Here is a 24,482-nt window from a genome sequence, read left to right as displayed (position 1 = left end):
GCGCTGCTCCCGGTTGTAGAACAATCCGCCATGCTAAATTAGGTTGAAAGGGCTCAAGCTCACATTCAATGAAAGACCAAATGCCGATGACAATCGAAGCAGGAGGCCGGAAGAGATCAAGCTCGTGCTCCGGTAGAATGGTGGTGAACCAACCTCCGTGGAGCAATGAATCTGGTGATTTTACGTCATTGTGGGCGGGAAAATGAAACCGCGCCCAGACAGACTGTTTTTCGATGCGAAATGGACCCTAAAATGGCTGCTGCAACTAACAGCGGCCGCAGGAAATTCAAATTGGCGAGGAAAATGGCGGCCGCCAGAATGGAGAAACCCAGGCTCGTAACTTGCCAGCAACCGCAGCTTTTTGAGGCACTCGATGGTCGAGGTAAAGACAGGGAACCCAGCTATATGGTGATGGGGCGTCCAGGCTCCGTGCGTCGCAAGGCAACCTCGGGGAAACAGCGGGTAGAGCGGCCGGCGCGGCGAACTGATCCCCAACTGCGGCAAGACAAACGAAGGTGGTGAACTGACCTTCCAACAAATATCACCGAAGCAACGTCGCTTCCAAGGAAGAGTTCCCTGGCCCCGAAGGCTCCCGGAATGCTAACATCCAATTGCTACCTTAAACAAAAAGGAAACGAACCTATATGCAGAGATATCTAATGCTCCATGGAAGGAGCTCAAGCTGTTGCACAGAGTTGTAGGGAATCCAAGTTGAATAATAATAATGATGAATTTGCCTAATAACCTAGAGAGAATGTTTTTACGTCTCTTTAGGCTGGACTGAGTTAAAAAACTGAACCAGTCCAGTTAGAGGAGGCATGGCCATCAATTTGCATAACAGTCTCTGGGCTAATGGACAAAGTTAACCCATGTTTGGATTCCCCAAGCAGCGCACAGGAGAATTGTATTAATATAATTGCACCCCACAAAGTTGCATTTTCTTAAACTAAGGAACTATTTATTTATTTATTAGAATTTTTATGCAACTTTCCAATCCAGCTTGATACATTTGTTCAATAAAAAGTTCAAAATAGCAGAGCAATTTCACAGATTATTAAATAACTATCAATAATAAATAAAATTTCAACAACAAAATGCCCATGACCCATGAGAAACAATAACAACCCAAACACAACCAAGGGAGGGAGCTTTATATTAAGTTTATCATGTTTTGTTCAATATTATTTATACAAAGATATATACAGCTGCCATGTATCTTTATAGCAATCCTCACAATCCCCCTGTAGAGCCTTTCAGCAGGTTGCCGGATGACCACCTAATGAATTCCTGGCTCAGAATTTAATAGCTTGTTCTTCTAGTCAAGATATTGTCTCAATTCTCCTGGCCATGGACCGCTTTGTGCCCAGCTGCTGACAGGGCTACTCTTTCTGTATGTGAGAAGATTGAACTGTTGTTATTATTCTAGTGAGTGGCTGAAAACGGCACTGTAAATAATCCTTTTACTAGCCGAACGTTTCATCTTCCCACTTTGCCGGGCATAAAAAGAGCAAAATCCTGATAATTTCTCAATTGATAATTGGCATTTTCAGCTTCTCCTATGTTTGATGACTCTCCAGAAGAGAACTATAGCTCCAGCACCTACATTGGCTGGGAATTCTGAACATGAAGTTCAACATTTCACACTAAGAAATGATTTAACTGATTGTCTATGGAGATTCTCAATCATCCAGGTCATGGTTGTCCAAAAGGTGCTTTTCCAAAAGGCAACTGGATTTTCTTGTTTGTTTGTTTTTCCATTTAAAATGTTGTGCTTCTCACCCAAGAAGTTTCTTCAGTTCTGGAGAAACTGAAGAAGCTTCTTGGATGAGAGGTGAAATATTTTCAAGGAAAAAAACGAAGAAAGTCCTGTTGCTTCTTGGAAAAGCACCTTTAGGGTTTAGCTGATTATTTCTGCCTTGGTCATCTCTGCAACTTCATTTTTTTTTTTTTACCTCTCACAATAAATTCCTGCCCATCAACCCTGGATTCGCCTTTGGGCTTCTGTAGGAGAGAGATCCAGTGGTGCATCTCTTCAGGGATGTCACTGTTGCAATGAATGACTCTATTTGCCGTGATGATGACAAAGGAATTTGGCCTGCAAAGTAGAAGGAAGGTACGTCATCTCATCCTTGCCATGGAAAGCTTTAACATTTACAGAATTTACTCCCTGGGAAAAGAAATGAATAGCTCTCCTTCCCAAGTCTGAGAGTAGAGATTATGATTATTATGATCGCAACTTTTTTCCCTTCACTAAACCAGGTGTGGGCGTGGCCAGTGCATGACGCATCTGGCCCGCGGGCCGCGAGTTTTGACAGTCCTGGACTAAACAATTAGGAAGAAAACATACAAATTTCCATCTTGTGATTTGAAAAAAAAGTATATTTAATATTGTGTCCATTATTGGGGGAAATATATATTGTAAATGCCAGAAACTGCAAAAGATAAGATGTGAATTTAATATTAATATTGAGCTCATGCCTTGCTACTAGGCTTACCACAATGACTGAACAAACCTGGAAGTTGAGATAGTCCAATCATCTGATCCAGCCCATTAGTTTTTATGTTCTTAACATAGCAATCACTCTTTAACACAGGTTTCTTCCTTTTTAGACATTCTTCTCAGAGAATCAAATAAAATGGATTGTCTTGACCAAAACACATGGCCAGGATCATTTGCATTGACTCTCCCTTGCCCATACAGTTTTACTGTGGGCTAAACATAGAACTATATTATAAAAAGTATGCCTCTACCATCAAAACATCTGTTTATTTAGTTGCATCATTATAATCAACACTATTATTTAAAATAACATTTTTCTGAAATCCAAATCTAAGCTGATTTTTATTGATCTTGAGTTTATGCTTTTTTCAAAGATGTAAAAAAATCAGGAGCACCTTTTGTATCAAATTTTGTTTTTCAAAAGATGCTACCAATATTTGCCATTCAGACCAACATGGACCTCCTCCTCCTCCTCCTCCTCCACCTCCTCCTCCTCCTCCACAGCCTCCTCTCCACGTGCCTATGATGAAGGATTCAAAATTCACTCCATCTAGAAAAGCCACTCATCACTATGGGATGATTGTAGAAGTACGAGCCTTAGCTTCCTGCTGTGTGTAACATTTTATTATTTATTTTATTTATTAAGAAAATCTTTATGACCTCCCAACTCGCAGTGACTCTTTTATTTCTGTAAGAGGCTTACAGAAATAAAACTCCAACACAAACCCAATAACACCACCACCCCCGACAACCATCAAACCAACCACCTGATGGGCTCTGTATCCTCTGGGGGTTCCCACGGCCATTGGCAAAGTTTTTAAAGGATGTCAAACTATAGACCAATGTTATTTTGCTCTGCAGAAGAGGGAAGCCACCTCTAGCAGTGGTAGGTTGCAGGCGGTACACCCCGGTACGGGCGTACTGGAGCCTGCCCGGAGCACCGGGTACCGTTCCGGAGGGCCCACCCGAGCTCCTTACCTGTCCTTTAAGCCTTTGGTGCTTCCGCGCACGCACATGGAGTCTATGGCTCCTGCGCGACGCTCCACTGAGCAGCTGGAGCATTGCGGAGGCTTGCGAAGGCATTGCAGATAGGTATGATGCATGCGCACACCGCGCGTGTCCATGTAGGTGACGCCGGCCAGTTCCAATGGTTGGAACGGGATCCGGAACCCACCACTGCACCCCAGGGTGGGAAATTGTGCAAATATGCTTCTCAACCACGCATATTGGAGGGGTTACTCACTATACAAATTGTTCAAAATAATCCGCTGAGAAATAAAACAGTCTAATAGCAGAACTGTAACCTTATAGCTACCAAACATTACTAAGAGGAGAACAGTAGGTTTTGGCATCAATGACTACACATAAAAAAACACCAATGCCCTTAGAAAGGTAGTAAAAATGGGTGAAGTCACTTTAAGCAGCTCTTTGTTGCAATTATAGTTTATATAAATATGTGGTTCATGAATTTAAATATTTAAATATATTTCCCTATAGCAATGCTGCCAGTAATGTTAAAATTATAGAAGGGAAAAAAAAAACAATGAGAAAACAATCACAATCTAATTAAATACAAAGCTTACCTGTCAGGATTATCAGATGCACAGACAGAATCAATAAGACCAACATCAAGGGTTCCCTTTAAAATAACAACATGAAGTTATAATAGTAAATATAGAAGTGGTATACTTATAAAACTTCATATTTTCTTTCCTGCCTTTTTTCCTCAAATTTGTTTTAGATTAACCAATAATGACCAAGGTGGTTAGGAGTTAGTTGGCTTCTTAAATGACTGAAATTTAAGCACTCTGTGCCCTGCCTCTGTCTCAGCTCAAAATGGGATATTAGGAACCCCACATATCCTCTTCATCCATACATAGTAGCAGACTGACCATACAAACACAGTTCTGTTCCAAGTGCAGAGGATGCACAAAAGAACCTATCATCAATTTCCAGAGAATCTATATTACACTATTTGTGGTGGCCTAGAGCAAGGATTCCCAACTCCTGGTCTACAGCCTGCCAAAAAAACAGATCACGCAAATAAGCAAAGCCCCATCCGTGGGATACATGCGAAACCACGCCCCTTCCAGTCCACAGAAAAACCTCTCTCCATGGAATCAGTCCCTGACCAAAAGATTGGGCGGGGGGGGGGGGGCAGCGTTGGACTATAGTACCTATTGTTGCGATTAATGGCATCAACTAATGAGGGCTTTTAGTTTACAGTTTTGGACTGGATCTTCTATAGTGATTCTATGAGATGCCAATTAGACCATTTTGATCAGCAGCAACCATATCATTAAGACATATCCAACTATTGAATTCATAAGACAACATAATCTTTCCAGTATCATGTTCTCCTAATTGTTGCTCACCACTGCATTCTTTGGATTGGCTTGTTCATCTTGCATTTCTCTCAGCTGTTGCTCTGTGGCACTATGCACATGACTTAGGACATTAAACCAGTCACTGTCAAAATAAAATAATAAATAATCAGAATCCATTTTAGATGGCCAGCAATACCAGGCTTATGTAATTTACTAGGCAGATGGATCATTACTTAAATCATGTGGAATTATTCCCCCTGAATGTTTCCTACAAAGTTAATGAATTACCGTATTTTCACCCATATAACCCACGGGTTATATGCGTTTTTACATACACAGCACGCCCCCGCGGGGTATATAAGTGGGCGGGGTATACAGAAAATATTTTACACAGATTAACTAAAGGGAGAGCTTGGGAGTTCGAGGAATTGGGAGGCAGCTTTACCTCGGCTCCCCGTTCTCCATCGGGGGCACGTGCAACCAGACTGGAAAGGGTTGGGGAGACTTGGCTCGGCGGCTCGAGCTGGGGAAGGGTTGGAGGAACGGAGGAGAAGGAAACTGCTGAGATCGGGGGAAGGAACGGAGGAGGAAGCCGGGGCGAGCTGGGGAAGGGGGAAGGAACGGAGGAGAAGGAAACTGCTGAGATCGGGGGAAGGAACGGAGGAGGAAGCTGGGGCGAGCTGGGGAAGGGGGAAGGAACGGAGGAGAAGGAAACTGCTGAGATCGGGGGAAGGAACGGAGGAGGAAGCCTGGGCAAGCTGGGGAAGGGGGAAGGAACGGAGGAGAAGGAAACTGCTGAGATCGGGGGAAGGAACGGAGGAGGAAGCCTGGGCAAGCTGGGGAAGGGGGAAGGAACGGAGGAGAAGGAAACTGCTGAGATCGGGGGAAGGAACGGAGGAGGAAGCCGGGGCGAGCTGGGGAAGGGGGAAGGAACGGAGGAGAAGGAAACTGCTGAGATCGGGAGAAGGAACGGAGGAGGAAGCCTGGGCGAGCTGGGGAAGGAACGGAGAAGGAAACTGCTGAGATCGGGGGAAGGAACGGAGGAGGAAGCCTGGGCAAGCTGGGGAAGGGGGAAGGAACGGAGGAGAAGGAAACTGCTGAGATCGGGGGAAGGAACGGAGGAGGAAGCCTGGGCAAGCTGGGGAAGGGGGAAGGAACGGAGGAGAAGGAAACTGCTGAGATCGGGGAAAGGAACGGAGGAGGAAGCCGGGGCGAGCTGGGGAAGGGGGAAGGAACGGAGGAGAAGGAAACTGCTGAGATCGGGGGAAGGAACGGAGGAGGAAGCCTGGGCGAGCTGGGGAAGGAACGGAGGAGAAGGAAACTGCTGAGATCGGGGGAAGGAACGGAGGAGGAAGCCTGGGCAAGCTGGGGAAGGGGGAAGGAACGGAGGAGAAGGAAACTGCTGAGATCGGGGGAAGGAACGGAGGAGGAAGCCTGGGCAAGCTGGGAAAGGGGGAAGGAACGGAGGAGAAGGAAACTGCTGAGATCGGGGGAAGGAACGGAGGAGGAAGCCGGGGCGAGCTGGGGAAGGGGGAAGGAACGGAGGAGAAGGAAACTGCTGAGATCGAGGGAAGGAACGGAGGAGGAAGCCTGGGCAAGCTGGGGAAGGGGGAAGGAACGGAGGAGAAGGAAACTGCTGAGATCGGGGGAAGGAACGGAGGAGGAAGCCGGAGTGAGCTGGGGAAGGAACGGAGGAGAAGGAAACTGCTGAGATCGGGGGAAGGAACGGAGGAGGAAGCCAGGGCGAGCTGGGGAAGGGGGAAGGAACGGAGGAGAAGGAAACTGCTGAGATCGGGGGAAGGAACGGAGGAGGAAGCCTGGGCAAGCTGGGGAAGGGGGAAGGAACGGAGGAGAAGGAAACTGCTGAGATCGGGGGAAGGAACGGAGGAGGAAGCCGGGGCGAGCTGGGGAAGGGGGAAGGAACGGAGGAGAAGGAAACTGCTGAGATCGGGGGAAGGAACGGAGGAGGAAGCCTGGGCAAGCTGGGGAAGGGGGAAGGAACGGAGGAGAAGGAAACTGCTGAGATCGGGGAAAGGAACGGAGGAGGAAGCCGGGGCGAGCTGGGGAAGGGGGAAGGAACGGAGGAGAAGGAAACTGCTGAGATCGGGGGAAGGAACGGAGGAGGAAGCCGGGGCGAGCTGGGGAAGGAACGGAGGAGAAGGAAACTGCTGAGATCGGGGGAAGGAACGGAGGAGGAAGCCTGGGCAAGCTGGGGAAGGAACGGAGGAGAAGGAAACTGCTGAGATCGGGGGAAGGAACGGAGGAGGAAGCCGGAGTGAGCTGGGGAAGGAATGGAGGAGAAGGAAACTGCTGAGATCGGGGGAAGGAACGGAGGAGGAAGCCTGGGCAAGCTGGGGAAGGGGGAAGGAACGGAGGAGAAGGAAACTGCTGAGATCGGGGGAAGGAACGGAGGAGGAAGCCGGGGCGAGCTGGGGAAGGAACGGAGGAGAAGGAAACTGCTGAGATCGGGGGAAGGAACGGAGGAGGAAGCCGGGGCGAGCTGGGGAAGGGGGAAGGAACGGAGGAGAAGGAAACTGCTGAGATCGGGGGAAGGAACGGAGGAGGAAGCCTGGGCGAGCTGGGGAAGGGGGAAGGAACGGAGGAGAAGGAAACTGCTGAGATCAGGGGAAGGAACGGAGGAGGAAGCCGGAGTGAGCTGGGGAAGGAACGGAGGAGAAGGAAACTGCTGAGATCGGGGGAAGGAACGGAGGAGGAAGCCAGGGCGAGCTGGGGAAGGGGGAAGGAACGGAGGAGAAGGAAACTGCTGAGATCGGGGGAAGGAACGGAGGAGGAAGCCAGGGCGAGCTGGGGAAGGGGGAAGGAACGGAGGAGAAGGAAACTGCTGATATCGGGGGAAGGAACGGAGGAGGAAGCCAGGGCGAGCTGGGGAAGGGGAAGGAACGGAGGAGAAGGAAACTGCTGATATCGGGGGAAGGAACGGAGGAGGAAGCCAGGGCGAGCTGGGGAAGGGGTAAGGAACGGAGGAGAAGGAAACTGCTGAGATCGGGGGAAGGAACGGAGGAGGAAGCCGGGGCGAGCTGGGGAAGGGGGAAGGAACGGAGGAGAAGGAAACTGCTGAGATCGGGGGAAGGAACGGAGGAGGAAGCCGGGGCGAGCTGGGGAAGGGGGAAGGAACGGAGGAGAAGGAAACTGCTGAGATCGGGGGAAGGAACGGAGGAGGAAGCCTGGGCAAGCTGGGGAAGGGGGAAGGAACGGAGGAGAAGGAAACTGCTGAGATCGGGGAAAGGAACGGAGGAGGAAGCCGGGGCGAGCTGGGGAAGGGGGAAGGAACGGAGGAGAAGGAAACTGCTGAGATCGGGGGAAGGAACGGAGGAGGAAGCCGGGGCGAGCTGGGGAAGGAACGGAGGAGAAGGAAACTGCTGAGATCGGGGGAAGGAACGGAGGAGGAAGCCTGGGCAAGCTGGGGAAGGAACGGAGGAGAAGGAAACTGCTGAGATCGGGGGAAGGAACGGAGGAGGAAGCCGGAGTGAGCTGGGGAAGGAATGGAGGAGAAGGAAACTGCTGAGATCGGGGGAAGGAACGGAGGAGGAAGCCTGGGCAAGCTGGGGAAGGGGGAAGGAACGGAGGAGAAGGAAACTGCTGAGATCGGGGGAAGGAACGGAGGAGGAAGCCGGGGCGAGCTGGGGAAGGAACGGAGGAGAAGGAAACTGCTGAGATCGGGGGAAGGAACGGAGGAGGAAGCCGGGGCGAGCTGGGGAAGGGGGAAGGAACGGAGGAGAAGGAAACTGCTGAGATCGGGGGAAGGAACGGAGGAGGAAGCCTGGGCGAGCTGGGGAAGGGGGAAGGAACGGAGGAGAAGGAAACTGCTGAGATCAGGGGAAGGAACGGAGGAGGAAGCCGGAGTGAGCTGGGGAAGGAACGGAGGAGAAGGAAACTGCTGAGATCGGGGGAAGGAACGGAGGAGGAAGCCAGGGCGAGCTGGGGAAGGGGAAGGAACGGAGGAGAAGGAAACTGCTGAGATCGGGGGAAGGAACGGAGGAGGAAGCCAGGGCGAGCTGGGGAAGGGGGAAGGAACGGAGGAGAAGGAAACTGCTGATATCGGGGGAAGGAACGGAGGAGGAAGCCAGGGCGAGCTGGGGAAGGGGGAAGGAACGGAGGAGAAGGAAACTGCTGATATCGGGGGAAGGAACGGAGGAGGAAGCCAGGGCGAGCTGGGGAAGGGGTAAGGAACGGAGGAGAAGGAAACTGCTGAGATCGGGGGAAGGAACGGAGGAGGAAGCCGGGGCGAGCTGGGGAAGGGGGAAGGAACGGAGGAGAAGGAAACTGCTGAGATCGGGGGAAGGAACGGAGGAGGAAGCCTGGGCGAGCTGGGGAAGGGTTGGAGGAAGGGGAATATCTTCCCAATTCCCCCATCTCCTCGCCCGTAGAACTGAAACAAGAGCTGCCCAAATATCTCCCGGCCCTTCAGGGCTGCCGTAGCGTGGAAGAATATACTCCTTCACTTCAGAGCGGGGCTAGGAGAGCTTTTCCTCCCACGGAGTTCAATAAAGTAGATGGAAGGGAGGGAGGAAGGGTCCCTCCCTCTTACTTTCCGCCCATTGAGATGAACCAGAGCCCTTCTTGAACCAGAGCCGCTTGCTGTGATATACTGTCCATCTATCCGTCCATCCATCCACCCTTCCTAAATAACACCGAAACCTTTTACAAGAAAATCCGCTCAAATCCTCTTACAAATATCTGGGGGTATGGATTTTTTCTTCTTTGGGGAAAAATATTTCCTTCCACTCCCCTCCAGAAGAATGGAGCTGATCTCGGAGTTTGGATTCTTAGGACTTGGGAGTCCCAGGGGGGTTTTCTCTCCCCATAAAATCCCCCTTTTCTCCCACGATCCTTGCAGGCAAAGCGTTGAATTCCCTGGCAAAGAACAAACGGCAGGAAGGGAAATCGTCTTTCGAAGAGAAACGCCGTTTCCAAATAAATGCAGCTTTCCCCGCCTTTCCAGATCTCTGCCTTGATTTGAAACGAACCTTTAAGCTCCATAAACCTCAGAAACGTTTCCTACGATGAAGGAGCCAGATTCTCCATTCCTGCCGTTTGTTCTTTGCTAGGGAATTCAACGATCTTCCCCCGATCTCAGCAGTTTCCTTCTCCTCCGTTCCTTCCCCCTTCCCCAGCTCGCCCCGGCTTCCTCCTCCGTTCCTTCCCCCGATCTCAGCAGTTTCCTTCTCCTCCGTTCCTTCCCCCTTCCTCAGCTCGCCCCGGCTTCCTCCTCCGTTCCTTCCTCCGATCTCAGCAGTTTCCTTCTCCTCCGTTCCTTCCCCCTTCCCCAGCTCGCCCCGGCTTCCTCCTCCGTTCCTTCCCCCGATCTCAGCAGTTTCCTTCTCCTCCGTTCCTTCCCCCTTCCCCAGCTCGCCCAGGCTTCCTCCTCCGTTCCTTCCCCCGATCTCAGCAGTTTCCTTCTCCTCCGTTCCTTCCCCCTTCCCCAGCTTGCCCCGGCTTCCTCCTCTGTTCCTTCCCCCGATCTCAGCAGTTTCCTTCTCCTCCGTTCCTTCCCCCTTCCCCAGCTTGCCCCGGCTTCCTCCTCTGTTCCTTCCCCCGATCTCAGCAGTTTCCTTCTCCTCAGTTCCTTCCCCCTTCCCCAGCTCGCCCAGGCTTTCTCCTCCGTTCCTTCCCCCGATCTCAGCAGTTTCCCTTCTCCCTTACTCGTCGCGGGTTATATAAGTGGGCGGGGTATACGGAAAATATTTTGCACGATCTTGGAAACCTGCGGGTTATTCGCGTGTGCGGGTTATTTGCGTGGGCGGGTTATATGGGTGAAAATACGGTATTAAATGCTAGCTGTATGTTTTCTATGGAACCTTTGTAAGGTACTAGCTTATTCTAAGTTCAACCATTACATTTATCAGATTTTGCTTTCTATTAAGGCTAATGAATGCGATCATGCATAATAAATCACAAACTATTAATCAGGGTTTGTTGGATATAGCCAATTGTGATTTAACCAACAAACTGCCTGGATTTAGATGATACAATAAGTCAAAAGAAAAAAAAAAGAAAATGTGATACTTGTTGTGATATTTGTTACTGACAGATGGTGATTTTCCAAGATATTAGGTACAAGCCTTTCTCAGTTCTGCTATGTAACAACTTTTAGAAGGACCTAATGTAATTCTTTCAATGCAGATTGTATCATATGTTGTTCTCATAATCTGACACAAGATAAGGAGGATAAATTATTACTTTAGACTGGAACACAGCTTACGAAAAGCCAATAGTAAGGGCCAGTTTGAATACAGTCTAAAGCTGTGGCATGGAATATACAATTCACAAAGACTAAAAAGGCCATTAATGTATTGATTTCATTAAATAAATCATCCAATTTAAACTATAATATGGCACAAACAGATACAATACAGTTAAGTACCTTCAGATGATGAAAGCTTTACATAGTAAGCATACATTACTACTATTTTTCACTGTCAGGTATTAAGTCTTCCGAGTAATGTTCTGACTCTTGAATCATAATATAGCAACAGATAGAATGTGCTACTTTGGCAGAGATTACACATTTTCTATGCCAGTTCAATGGAGCTTGTGAATTGGTTGCAAGGAGGATCTTATCGCTTCACAAAGGAAAACAATTTGTATTTCTAGGAGTTGGATCTGCAGAGGAAAAGTCTCAAAGACAGATACAACTTTTGTTTTACCCCATACCTGGCATCCTCTGGTGACTCCGCCACTATATGGTAAACCCGATCACCTGTCACAATATCGAGGGCATTCTCTTTCTCATGAATATCCACAATTTCCCTACAAAAGATCATGCATTAAGAGTCAGACATTAAGAGTCAAGCTATCCAATAAACTTTAGCCTTTCTCTCTTTGGCATGTTTGGCCTTAAGGAAGTTTGGAGCTCCTCTTGTCTTATAGAAGCAGCTCAGATCATCCTTCCTGGCAAGGCCAAAGATACAAGGAAGAACAACAGAGGAGATTTTAGTGTGGGTTAAGCAAACATTTCATAGCCAGGGATCAAAAAGCGCTTCTTGCTACAGCAGCCACCAGCAAATCCAACAACTGAAGATCAAGGAGCTTCCTAAGACCGGGAAGACAGTCACATCCAAATCAGGCTGAACCTCAATCCCCAAGTGGGGTTTCATATTTCCCCAAAGCGCCAGTGTCTTGCCTGGATTTAACTTCAACCTCTTCTAATTCATCTAACGGTTATTAAATGCAGGTAATATTGAAGTATGCTAAGCGCTTCCTTGGATTAGGAGTAGAAATTAGTTTCATCAAAATACTAATAATACCCCACTCTAAAACGTCTGATGTCTCCCAGCAATTTCATATAGCTATTGAGCAGCATGGGAAATAAGACACAACGTGGGAGGTAAGTGAACAGCTATATCCCAGCAGCATTTATGAATATACACCGCTGGAAAAAATTATATTCCCAAGGACCAATGCGACTAGATAATTCAGAAGGATATCATAGTTAGTGGTATCAATAGTTTAGCACTTCCTCCATATGGCCATGTATGTTTTCCACCTCAAAATGACTAACGATAATGCATTGGTTTTTTATAATAATAGGTTTAGGGTGTAGTTAACAGCTCCTTACATTTAGATACAGTTTGGGGATCTAGAGTAGCTCTCAAGGCTGATTTTTTTTTCCAGGCAAAGCAGTTAGAAAAATCCAAATAGGAGTAGGAAAGTAGCCTAACATTAAAGATGGAGCTAATGGAAAGTTAGAAGGAACAGGAGGGTAAAAAGCTCTCTATATAAGTAATGTCTATCATAGAGACAAATAGAAGTCAAACTGAATAGAGCAGTGTTTCTCAACCTTGGCAACTTGAAGATGTCCAGACTTCAACTCCCAGAATTCCCCAGCCAGCCAATGAGAAACACTGGACTAGAGAGTTTTCAGACAAGAACAATTTTGTTTTCCTTGAAAGGAGAGACATAACAGCATTGCCCGTACTTTGCTTTCCTGATATCAATTGTTCCTTTCAGCTTTTCTTCACTGTCATTCTCAAAATACATCAGTTTGGCCTCTCTCAGGACAAACCAGCGCCGTTTCCAATTCCGTCGAGATAATGTGGACATGCCTCCTCCTTTCTTATAAAGCCAGCCCGACTTTAAGGCTTCCTGTTTGGCTCGGAACCACATAAAGGCCTCATTTTTTAGGACACACCAACGCCGCCTCCAGGGGTTCATCAACCCCCCTGCAAGGAAAAGAAACCAAGTTGGAAAAATCTGACAATATAACGATAGATTCCTATTCCTGTCCACGACTGTAAGATTACCCTAAAAAATGAAATACTTCCTCTAAGTACAATTAATGTCTACTTATTATTTAAACAATTCGTATGGCTGCTCAACTCTCTACTGTGCCTTTGGAGGCTGACAATGAATTGTGATAAAAAAATAAATACTAAGCCCATAAAAGGAAAAAGTTACAAAAATCAATATGCACATGGGTCTGATAGGCTCTATTGGGCAATCAGAATAGCAGTTACTTCCTGCGGTGAGAGACAGGCATGGAGAACTCCAAGGCCAAGAGGGAGCGATCCAGAGGTGGTATTCAGCCGGTTCTCTCTGGTTTGGGTGAACCGGTAGTGGTGGGTGCGGGAGACTCAGCCTACCCACCCCGATGTAATGCGCGAGCACTGTGCATGCATAGAAGGCGGTGCACATGCACAGATGAGGTTCGTGCGCTCACATTTGCGAAGCGGTAGGGAAGATAAGTGAATCCCGGCGCTGGAGTGATCCATCCATAAAAATAAACCAATAGGAATAGCTTCCAAATCACTCTGACATAACTGGGAACATATAAAAATAAAAACTTACATCCCACAATTTACTTACCGTATTTTTTGGAGTATAAGATGCACCTTTTTACTCCAAAAAAGAGGGTGAAAATCTGGCTGCGTCTTATACTCCAAATGTAGCCACCTGGGTAATCTGAAAAAGGGGTAGGCGAAGCGGGCCCTACAGTGATTGTGATGGCTGGAAAGGAGAAAGGTTTCGCTTTCAGAGCTCCCGCTTGGCTGGGCTCCATGGAGGATTTTGGCAATGGCGGCAGCGGCAGCAGCTTCTCACATTGCTGGGGAGTGAAGTCATTGTGGCCATTGTCTCCCCTGAGCTGCCTGCTGAATCTCTGAAGTACCTTTCGCTTGCAGGAGGAGGAAGGCAAGGCCGGAGTATACCAAAGCCTCTGAGTAACTGGAAAAGAAAGCCATGCTTGGAACCTGCCAAAAACTACCGCCCGAAGACCACGGTTTTCTTTCCCAGTTACTCAGAGGCTTTGGTTTAAGGAGGCGCTGCTTTAAGTTGCCCTTCTCCTCCTCCTGCAAACAAAAGGTGCCTCAAGGATGGTAGATTTCTCAGAACACTAGATTGGGAAGTTAAAAACCTGAAATGGGGTACAATCAAGCTTGATTCAAAGGCTTTGGCTTCTGAGAATCAGGAGAGATGGGGGGGGGAGGAAGGGAAGGGGAACAATCTACTTTTTACGAATGCTTTTCTCAGAACACTAGATTGGGAAGTTAAAAACCTAGAATGGGACGTAATCAAGCTTGATTCAAAGGCTTTGGCTCCTGAGACCAGTGCACTACCATCCAAAACGCTGGTACTACAATCTCTGCAGTGCCCACTTTACCTGCCCCTTCTCGGGCGGTTCCAGGCGGCAATAGCATTTCCGGGTGGCAGCTACCGTAACTCTTTGCTGCATGACAGATCTGGGTGGATTTTGGGGGGGGGGGTGTTGGAGGAAGGGAAGGGAAACAATCTACTCATCACGAAGTCTTTTCTCAAGATGTTAGATCTTCACTTTCTCTCCTGGAAAAGCTATTGGCATCGTTGGCTAGTGGAAGAAGTGCAGGATGGAAAGGAAACTTTGGAATGCAGGAGTGCCAGGTCAGGAGTCTCCCTGCAGCCTGGGACCTACTTTTGCCCCGAGACTAAGGAAGCGGAGTTGCCAAGAGGGTTGTGAACAAATCTGGTTGTTCAAGGAGGCAGCCTTGCCGGGTTGTTTTCTTTGGGCTTCCCTTTTGCCGCTCCGGTGCCACCACAAGGAACCATTAATCCAAATGGAAGGGATTCCCCCCCCCCCCTTCTCGCCCAATGGGCCATTCCTGGTCGAGCAGCCGTTCAGCAGCCCCCATGTCTCTTTCCTTCCTCACTGAAGAGAGGAAGCGAGCCAACTGCCGCTCCTTGGGCCAAGCGGCTCCGCGTCACCGGTCAGAGGAACAAAATAAAGCGCAGAGAGATATGTTTAATCCTGCCCTGCCATGGGAGGGGTTTTTGCCCTCCCCCCAAAAAACCAGAGTGCAGAGTGCTCCTGGGGGCCCGGGAGGGCAAAACCTTTTTTTTAAAATTTACCCCTTCAAAATCTTGGTGCGTCTTATACTCTGAAAAATACGGTACACCTGTACTATTTATGATTTTATTGAAAAGGAAAATAGGGGTATTTTTTAAAGAAAGAAAAGAAAAAAAACATAAACCACTATACACGTTTCCTGTTCTTTTTTTTTCTCTACAACACAACGGACTCATAAATTTGATTGCTGTGAAGCATTACTATACAGTTATTATAGAAGCAGCTTGCTACAGTTGGGCAAATGTGGTTCACAAAAAAACAATGTGCCAAGAGTACAGTATCCCCCCTCCTACAAAGCTCAACATATACTCTTTTAAGAAATCCTGAAGGTCTAGGGTTCTGAAAATAACTTATCTCTAAAATGGGAGGAGTGTCTTAGATTTACTGAGAATATAGTAATGAAGACAAATTATTTTGTTCCTCTCTGCTTTACCCTTCAACACAGAGTTCATCTTAAGTTCAGGGCTGTCTTCCTTTCAGGAATTATGTAGTTTTCACTTTAGCCCCAGCCACAGAAATAAGATAGCCTCCCTGTATACTATCTTTGAAGTTGTTTGGGAAAGGGATGGAGAAAGCACTCAAATAAATTATAAACCTCGATTGGGAGTAGGAAGCATTATCTTGGTGTCAGAACATTATCTCATCGAGTGCCAATACCTATTGGCCAAGTAATTTGATAATTTTAGAGCTAGCTACGAAGGGTTTTTAAACTTTAAGAAAAGCCAATGGATAGTCCTGAAAAAATAGGAGTGGGGGAAAAATAGGAGAGGAGAGTAAGAAAATACCTGTGGGCATTTATAGAATACCTGGAGGGGCAGTACGTGTATGCAAAAGAAATATCTAGACCTTCTTCATTCTAATATGAAACACAGTTTATCTATTCATAAAGGTGATCTAGAAACTTGATCTAGAAACAACAATCAAAAAATCCTTTGAAACCCCTTCTCTAAAAAGATATATTTTATACTGGAACGAATACAGGACCAAGTAGCAAAAAGAGAAAAGAAAGAATGTACCAACTTAAGATGACTGATTGCAGAAGCAGACAACCTGCTAAATTCATGGAACTGAGAAAACTCCTTACCCTTCATGTAGAGATAGCTGTGAAAATATGCGGGCCCAGATCCATTGAACAGAGTGACCCGGCCACTACAGAATTCTTCATCTGTGTCCATATAAGTATCCCCTTCTTCATCTTTGGTATCTAAAAACTAGGAGAGAAATGAATTGTTGTTATTTGGTAACTATCTAACTTCTATTACATGTTAGATAAATTGACTTCCTGGGTATAATCACAACTGTACAGAATCAGTTGCATCAAAACCCCTCATTCAAGAATTCATTTAAAAAATGAATGAGAAAAAAGTATGACTAGTAGCAAGTTGGATGGATTCAATGCAGTGAAGGGCCAGGTTAGGAAAAGAAATGGATCACCCTGGAGAAAGTCTATTTATGTGGTCATCAAGAATCAAAACTGACTTAATGCACATAATCAATCAATCAATCAATCAATTATAGCAGCCATATATAAACAACAGCATGGAGGAAAATACCAGAGGGTGATATTTAAACATATAACAATGTTGTCTAGAGTTGTCTAATTGAATTATATGCCTTGAGAGATCTTTTTTAATAATACGGTTAAGAAAAATTAATTTGCTAAGGAAAATTTGCATGAAGTAATTTAGCACGTTCTTGATGGGCAAAATATTTCTTCAATCAATTTGCCCCATAAGAATATTAAATCAGATTTGGATCCAGCAAGAAGGAAGCAAAAATATATTGAGATTGGTGAAGGAAAACTATTGAGAATGACTTCAGGATTACTTAGATAGAAGATTTAGAATATTAATGCTAACCTAATATGTAAAAACTTAACACAGAGGCTGGTCTTTGGCTCAGGCAACAGAACAATTTAGAAGCAACCATTGAACACTATTTCAAAAGAAGTATGTCTACTTTGATATCAACTTTCTCCTATCATTTTTATAATGGAAAGCATTCTCTACTATTAATGGTCCTTATCTGAATATACACTCACATAAGCAGTCTCAAGGAGAAATATGAAGCTGTAATAGCAGGAAGAGTCTAGTGACTGAATATATAAAAACTGGAATGGATTGCATGTAGATGATCTAAGTATTCCCAGGAGATATATATATATATATATGTATGTGTATGTATGTATGTATGTATGTATGTATGTATGTATGTGTGTGTGTGTATATATATATATATATATATATATATATATATATATATATATATATATATATATATATATATGTATACACACACACACACACATACATACATACATACATACACACACACACACACAATAGTGCTGCAAACAGTTCATTAGGTTTGCATAATAAGTAAACCATAAACAAATGCATTGTCACAACAGATTAACCAACAGAGTAAAAGACATGTTACAATGGACTGAACAAATTAGCATATGTGTCTCTGAGGGCATGTGAAAATAATAGCTTTATTCTGCCTTTCCTCCATTATGGAACTCAAGCCAATGTTACTCTTTGGAATTCATGGATTAAATTTGACAATGATATCAATTAAAGAAATATTAATGATATTATCGCTTATGCAAGATGAAACAGGTTAACAGGACTATTCAACTGCCATGGTTATGAACATTTCTCACCGAGTCCAAGCTGCCACGATTGGAATCCACACCATTGCTAAGAGAATTGCGCAGGACCTCCTCCCTGTTCAGTGGCTCAATTGATGTGCTGCTGATATCTACAATGCCATCATATTCCTCGTGGTCATAATCTGATTCCACATCTGGAGGCAAGCTGTAAATGGGATCTTCCATCTCTACCATGTCGTTCTGCGTTACTTCTGAGCCTATCCAGTATATGCTTTTCAGATGTTCTTTCTGAGGGCTTCCAGCTCCCTCAGTAGAAGGAAGCAGAGCGTTGCCTTCTCTGTTCTCTTCCTCCCCAGACACTGGCATATTTGGAGATGTGTCTTCCTCTGAATAATAGTTATCACTGGTCCTGGTGCTACTGTCCTGGTTCAACAGACTTGGGCTGGGGACTGGCGGCCCTTCTTCATCCGCAGGAAAACCTTCATCTTCTTCTTCCTCAGCTAGCGGAGCAACAAGGCTACATTCAATATTGAGAGTTCCTTCACTAGACAAGGAGCGTTCTAAGTTTTGCACACTTTCATCCAGGTTCCCAAAATCTAAAAGTTCTAAGAACTCCTGTGCAACCCTAGATGCTTCTTTCTCCAGCCTCTGTATTTCTTCTTCCCGCTGCCGCTTCATCTCATTCTTGGTATTCTCACATGTAATGGACACATGATCTGCCTTCTGTTGCCACTGCAGCTTCTCAATTTCCCTTTCCAAACGCAGAATCTCCTCCATTTGACGCTGTTCCTCTTCCCGCAGTGGATGGTTCTCCTTCTGAGTTTTTAGTACCTCCATCTGATTCAAAAATGCAAAAAAATAACTAACTTTCATAAATCGCTCTGAAAATTCAGGTGCTATCATAACAACCAAGTGGTGCTTCATTGCTCCCCAGTTCGCAAGATTTTTTTAATTCTAACTTCTCAAAGATACAATATGGAATATTTACTAAATTCCCTGAAGCTGAATGTAATTCAAAAGAAGATCGTCATGGGTAGTGTATCTCCTTTGATACACTAGAATTTGTATGGTATTTACTACAACAACCACCCCCAACCTCAAAGACAACTGTTTGATGCATGTTCTATCCATGATTGAACCAATGTTTTCTTAATGCTTTTCAAACAGCCCCATATTAATAAACTGAATTCACTGGAACTCTTCTGTGAATATCTGTGATTCTAATCCAATTTAGAGTCCCGCTCAAAATGAAAACATTGATTATTTTAGAAAAATAGTCAAAATCTTATTAAATTTTTAAGTTTTGTAAGATTTTAGCACTATCAAATTCTGAAAATAGTTTTAGAGATGAAAGCAAAAAGTTTCCCTAGGCATGCCACCAAGATGTTGGATTGATTTAGACTTCTGTATGAATGCACAGAACCCAGTTCCTAAAATATTGATTCCATTTTTGATATTTCCCTGAAATCTTCTGCATGACGTGCAAAAAAAAAAATCATCCTTCTGTTGCTGGTTAGCTCAAAAAGAAAGCATCAATTATCAATACAGTTTCAGAAGTTTCTTTCTCAAGTCAGTAGCAGCTTTGGGCATGGTGTATGTAGATTTGAGACAATGAAGGGCATTAAGAGGACAATGTTAAAATTCCCTATATTTTGATTTAAAAATGATGCACTGTAGAATCAAATGTGCCCCAGAATCATTTCAGAGAAATGCACACAGCTAATAGTGCACTAAGAAAAAGACAAGGCCCGGGTAGGTTAGGGTTCTTAAGATATTTAAATTTAGTAGCTGGAGCTGTGGGGTTGTTTAGTATGCCAGAACACAGAGTTATGGTTGATTGTGGCTCCTTGTGTGAGGCAATCTGCACTGTGATTGGTTGCTGTGGGTGTGGAAGGGGAGTTTCCCTTTTTCCCCTGCCTTTTTTCTTCTGTGTGCCTTGTATGTTCTGTGATTTGCCTGATGATGCTCCAGTTTTCCTGACTATCTAGTTTGCTGTGTATATAGATGTGAAATATATTTATTTACAAAAAGCAACAAGTTCGTGTCAAAGTCTCTGACTCCATTCAAACATCAGCTGTTCAATTCCCCGACAGTTCTGCTGGGTATTCTGAAGAAGAGGTGGAAGATTAGAGAAAGAAGAAGACGTACCTGAGCTACCTGCAGTGCTGCTTCCAACTGTTCCTTTTTCCTGTTCAAAATAAAAAAGCAGTTATCCAATAAAATACACAGCCTAGTTTGCCAGAAATTTCATAAAGAAGTAACAGATAATCACACACTCTTTCAATTTCTCGTACAGAAAAATCAATATAATTTTAAAAGGTATACCTGCCTTTGTTATTTATGTCTTAGTGAAAAGCTTCCTTCAAAACCATATAATTTATTACAGTACATTTAATTAAAAGCTTGGGTTTTCTGAAGATTGAATTTTCTTAAAAAGTGTTAGAGCAGAAACTGATTGCTACTTGATATATATGGACCATTCACAATACGGACTGCCTGTGGCTAATGAAAAGAAATTAAAGTTTGCCTTATGATGAATAAGAAGTCATCATCATAAAAAACATTATTTAATTAAATTTGAAGAAGCACTAAGTTTAAGACAGGAGGACACCTGGACTTACATAGAACAGAAAGACTCTCTTACGCTTATTTCCCAATTCTGTAATTAATCTGGGAAACTGGAGGGGAAAGGAAGATGTGTGCAAGCAAAGACGCTGAGCCTTTGGAAAAAGTTGGCATTTTTTTGAGAACCAAATATATTTCATTTTTTATAGATCCCAGGACAGAGAAAGAGGTTCAAAAAAGAGCGGTGGCTGCTTTGCAATCTCTGATTTATCTTCGCCTTCAGGATCACCAGCCTTAAGTTGCTTTGGAGCTGGGAACATAATCTATTCATTTCACATACTATATTATTAGTTTCATATAACAATATACAATTGATTTAATGTATGTATGTATGTATGTATGTATGTATGTATGTATGTATGTATGTATATTTGTATGAAGTTCCCTCTCTCCAACAGTCTAAAATGTTTTTTTTTAATCACTTTGGCTGAATCCTGGCAAGATCAAAAAGGTTTTGGGTTTAAGGAAACTCAAGAGCCAGGACTTTGACCTCCTTTGTTCCAGATGGGGTGGCATTACCCCAGACAGACTTAGTGGGCAGGTGGCAGTCATGGCTAGGAGATTTTTCAACTTTGCGTTGTGTGCCAATTGAGCCCTTTCCAGGATCAGGAGTCCTGTGCATATTCATTCAAGCCCTGGTCATCTCACATTTGCAATGCACTCAACATAGAGTTATCCTTGAAGAGCATTTGAGAGTTACAGCGAGTGCAGAATGCATGCAGTCCTTGCAGCCCCTAAAGTGGCCCTTGTTCTACTACTGCTCTGCAAGCTGCATTGGCTGCCAGTTTCCTTCTGGGTGCAATTCAAAGTGTTGGTTATTTTAAAGCCCTGCATGGCATGGATCCAGATTATTTCCCATCGCAGCCCAATGGGATTGGCTCACCCCAACTAGGCTGGCAAAGAAGGCATGCTGCAGACCCCGTTGTTCAAGAAATTTTGGCTGGTGGAGTCCAGGTGAAGAGCTGCGACTCCTGCCCACTGGTGTATTAACCATTAAGCAAACTAAGCACGTGCTTAGGGCACCAGGCCCAAAGGGGCACCACAAAATTGAGAAAGAAAAAAACCCCAATGAAGATTTGTACAGGAGGGAGGCACCAAGATTTCTTAGTGCAGAGGGCACCAGTGAGCCTTAATCCGCCACTGCTCCTGCCTTTTGGAACATCTTGGCCCCCCCACCCCCATCCTCCTGACCTTCTGTAAAAGAGTCTGAAGGCCCAGCTCTGCCAGAAGGTCTTGGGGCCCCAATGGGGGTACATCATGCTGAAGGTGGTTGATAGACTAATAGCAGATCCCACCTCCCCCATTGCATCCCACTCCCCCAATCTTTTAATTATAAATTGTATTTGTATTGTTCTTAGACTGTATGTTATGGTTTTATTGCTTTTAACATTGTGACCTTGCAGCAAGATGGGCAACAAATAAATTTAATAAGAGACAGACTGACAGACAAAATGATATATATAGAAAGACAGACATACACAGGTAGATAAGTAGACAGACAGACATACACAGGTAGGTAAGTAGACAGACCTCAGAAATATGGCCATTGTACCTTTTCTTTTCTTTCTCTTCTTGTTTCCTTCTACACTCCTGCTCTTCTTGCCATTGCCTTTCTTCTTCCTCCTTTCTAATCTTCTCTTCTTCTCGCCTCTGCTCCTCAGCTTCCTCTTTCTGCCTCTGTTTTTCCTCCAGCAGGTCTTGATAGAGATTGCGAGCTAGGCATCCACGCCAGTGCTTTTGCAGGACAATAGCAGAGGCTTTCAGGCGCAAGAGGGACTTCTTCCAGAAGTGAGCGCGATAATTTTTTTGAATGGTAACAATACTGGCTAGCACTCTTCGATACTTCTTCCTAGTCAAAAGGCCCATAAATATGGAGGTCACACACCAATATAATCACCCTTCTTCCTAAATTCTCCCTAGGTGCTGTTTTGCCCTGTTACATTTGATCTGAATACTCAGCACAATCAAGTTTCCATATAGACAATGCTCCAAGAAGCTATTTTGCCATTCTCCCAAACTTTGCTCCATGGAGAAACTCCATGGAGTTTCTGCATCTTGAGACTGCCATTCATTTTCTACATGTGATCTTCTGCTAAGCACAACAAATGGAATAATTCTCTCCCCCAAAGAGGCTTATTATCCTCAAAGATATAAGATTTTAAAACCTGCTGAAACCTGAGGACTTGATCAGGTACTTAAAGCATGGAGCTAGAAACCAGACCATGCATTCAAGTTCTGCCTTGGCCACGAAAGCCTGCTGAGTGACCTTGAGCCAGTCACTCTCTCTCAGGCCAACTCACCTCACAAGGTGGTTGTGGGGAAAATAGGAGGAGGGAGGTGTGTTGAATATGTTTGCCACTTCGACTTACTTATCAAGTAAAAAAAGTGGGATAAAAATAGAATAAATAAGTATCAGTAGGAGGCCCATACTCAGGCTAGCATCAAACTGATGGACTGAGGAATGGAAGGGCTTGGTTTCATGCACTGGAGGAAGATGGAAGGAATATTGAACTTTCCTTGTTCATTCTCTCTCTCTCCCTCCCTCCAACACTCCACTTTAAGTTTAGTTTTCTTGGCAAAAACTTAAAAAGTATTCCTTATAGATTTTTTTAACAGTACATTTCCTATAGAATGTAAGCAACAATACACTAACCAAAGGTATTTTTTTAAAAAGCTAAAAAGACTTGTTTCTATTTTGTTTTTGACTGTTGTGGGGGGGTGGAGAGAGCCAGCCTTAAAAGTTCTATGCAGTTTCTCTCTCTCCTACTTGGGTTTTGGGATTCCAGCAAGCATTGCTCATAGGTGTTCGTATTTCTTCCCAACCTTAAGGTGGTCTAAAACTATTTTTAAGACAAACCTATACAAATCACACTGAATTAGTCCCAACTTCTATGTGCAATGGTGCAATGTAAGACATACCATCTATTTCTTATAGTAACACTGCTGTACCTATGAAATGCAAGCGGCTGTCCCAATGGGCACACAGTACATTGCAATTTGCCTGAACAAGCTGAGACAAAGCCCAGCTCACTATGGAAGAAGAGATGGTAGTAAGTTAAAAATAGAGACATAGGTAAGGAGACACAAAGCAGGGATGAAACACAACCCTGCTGCTTACAACTCTGCCAAGAGACCCCGGAGTGAAACAGGAAAGGGGGGGGGGGCAGAGCTGTTATCGCCTAGATACTGAGCTGTTCCAAATCAAATCAGAGACTGTGCTTGGAACCTTGAATGAATGGCAAAGGGAAGGGAGCCAGGGATCTAGATAAGGGAGGACGAAAAATGCAACAGGGAAAAAGTCAAGAGCGTGTGGCTTAACTTTGCCTCTTAGAAACATTTGGAGGCTTGGGAGCAGGAATGGGGAGGCCAGGAAAGAAAAAGGGGGTGGGGTGTGGTAGAGGGAAATCCAGTACATGCAGCAGGCAGGCAGGCAGCAATGCAACCAAGCACAGCAAGAAATTTAGGCACTGACCTTGCCATGTAGCCCAGGACGTGGGCTCGGATGACGGTGGCCGCCTTCTTCAGCTCCTCTTCCCGGGCCTTTTCCAGCTTTTGTTCCAGAACCTCCTTCAGGAAAACCTAGTACCCCGGGGAGGAGTTTCGTCAGACACAAAGAGAGGAAACAGCGAGTCCCCAGCAGATCCCATGCCTGCCTGCCAGCCAGCCCAGAGTAACCAGACACGGAGGGCTTCTTTTACGCTCCCGCAGCGGAGCCGTCCCTCCTGCTCTGCCAGCCCTTCCCTTTCGGAAATCAGCGCCGACAGACAAGGGAAAAGTTGAGCAGGGAGTGTCAGCCCAGCCCCCGCACTGTGCTCAAGGATTGGGGTGTGGGGGGGGGGGTGGAAGGGGAGGAGAGGGAAGGAGGCGGCTGCACCGTTTTTACAACTCTTGTTTAACCCTTTTCCCGACACAGCTTTATCTTTTTTCTGAGGTAATTGGAGCCTTCCATTTAAAATCCCTAAAGCAGTTTTATACCGGCGTATAAAGACGGAGAGAAGTCCACGGTGAGAGGAATGCACAGGAAGCTGGTTAAATTATGTGAAGGGTCTCATTTTTTTAAAAAAGGCTTCCAAATCG

At 45.2% G+C, this 24,482-nt stretch overlaps 1 protein-coding gene across 1 annotated transcript in view; it reads right to left on the bottom strand.

Annotated features, from left to right (window-relative positions):
* LOC116512071 (unconventional myosin-X-like) overlaps nt 1-24,482 on the bottom strand; it is a 76,555-nt gene that overhangs the window by 12,694 nt on the left and 39,379 nt on the right. Inside the window, exons 21-30 of the mRNA XM_032222350.1 lie at nt 23,878-23,984; nt 21,958-22,254; nt 19,929-19,968; nt 17,832-18,617; nt 16,251-16,377; nt 12,767-13,010; nt 11,503-11,598; nt 4,876-4,969; nt 4,084-4,139; nt 1,953-2,095 (exon numbers count right to left, since the gene is read on the bottom strand). Coding sequence (XP_032078241.1) covers nt 1,953-2,095; nt 4,084-4,139; nt 4,876-4,969; nt 11,503-11,598; nt 12,767-13,010; nt 16,251-16,377; nt 17,832-18,617; nt 19,929-19,968; nt 21,958-22,254; nt 23,878-23,984 — 1,990 coding nt within the window. The remainder of the gene's footprint in view (nt 1-1,952; nt 2,096-4,083; nt 4,140-4,875; nt 4,970-11,502; nt 11,599-12,766; nt 13,011-16,250; nt 16,378-17,831; nt 18,618-19,928; nt 19,969-21,957; nt 22,255-23,877; nt 23,985-24,482) is intronic.

This window comes from Thamnophis elegans, chromosome 1 (genome assembly GCF_009769535.1).
Source record: "Thamnophis elegans isolate rThaEle1 chromosome 1, rThaEle1.pri, whole genome shotgun sequence".
Classification (NCBI taxonomy): Eukaryota; Metazoa; Chordata; class Lepidosauria; order Squamata; family Colubridae; genus Thamnophis; species Thamnophis elegans.
This window is presented reverse-complemented; position numbering and strand designations above follow the sequence as displayed.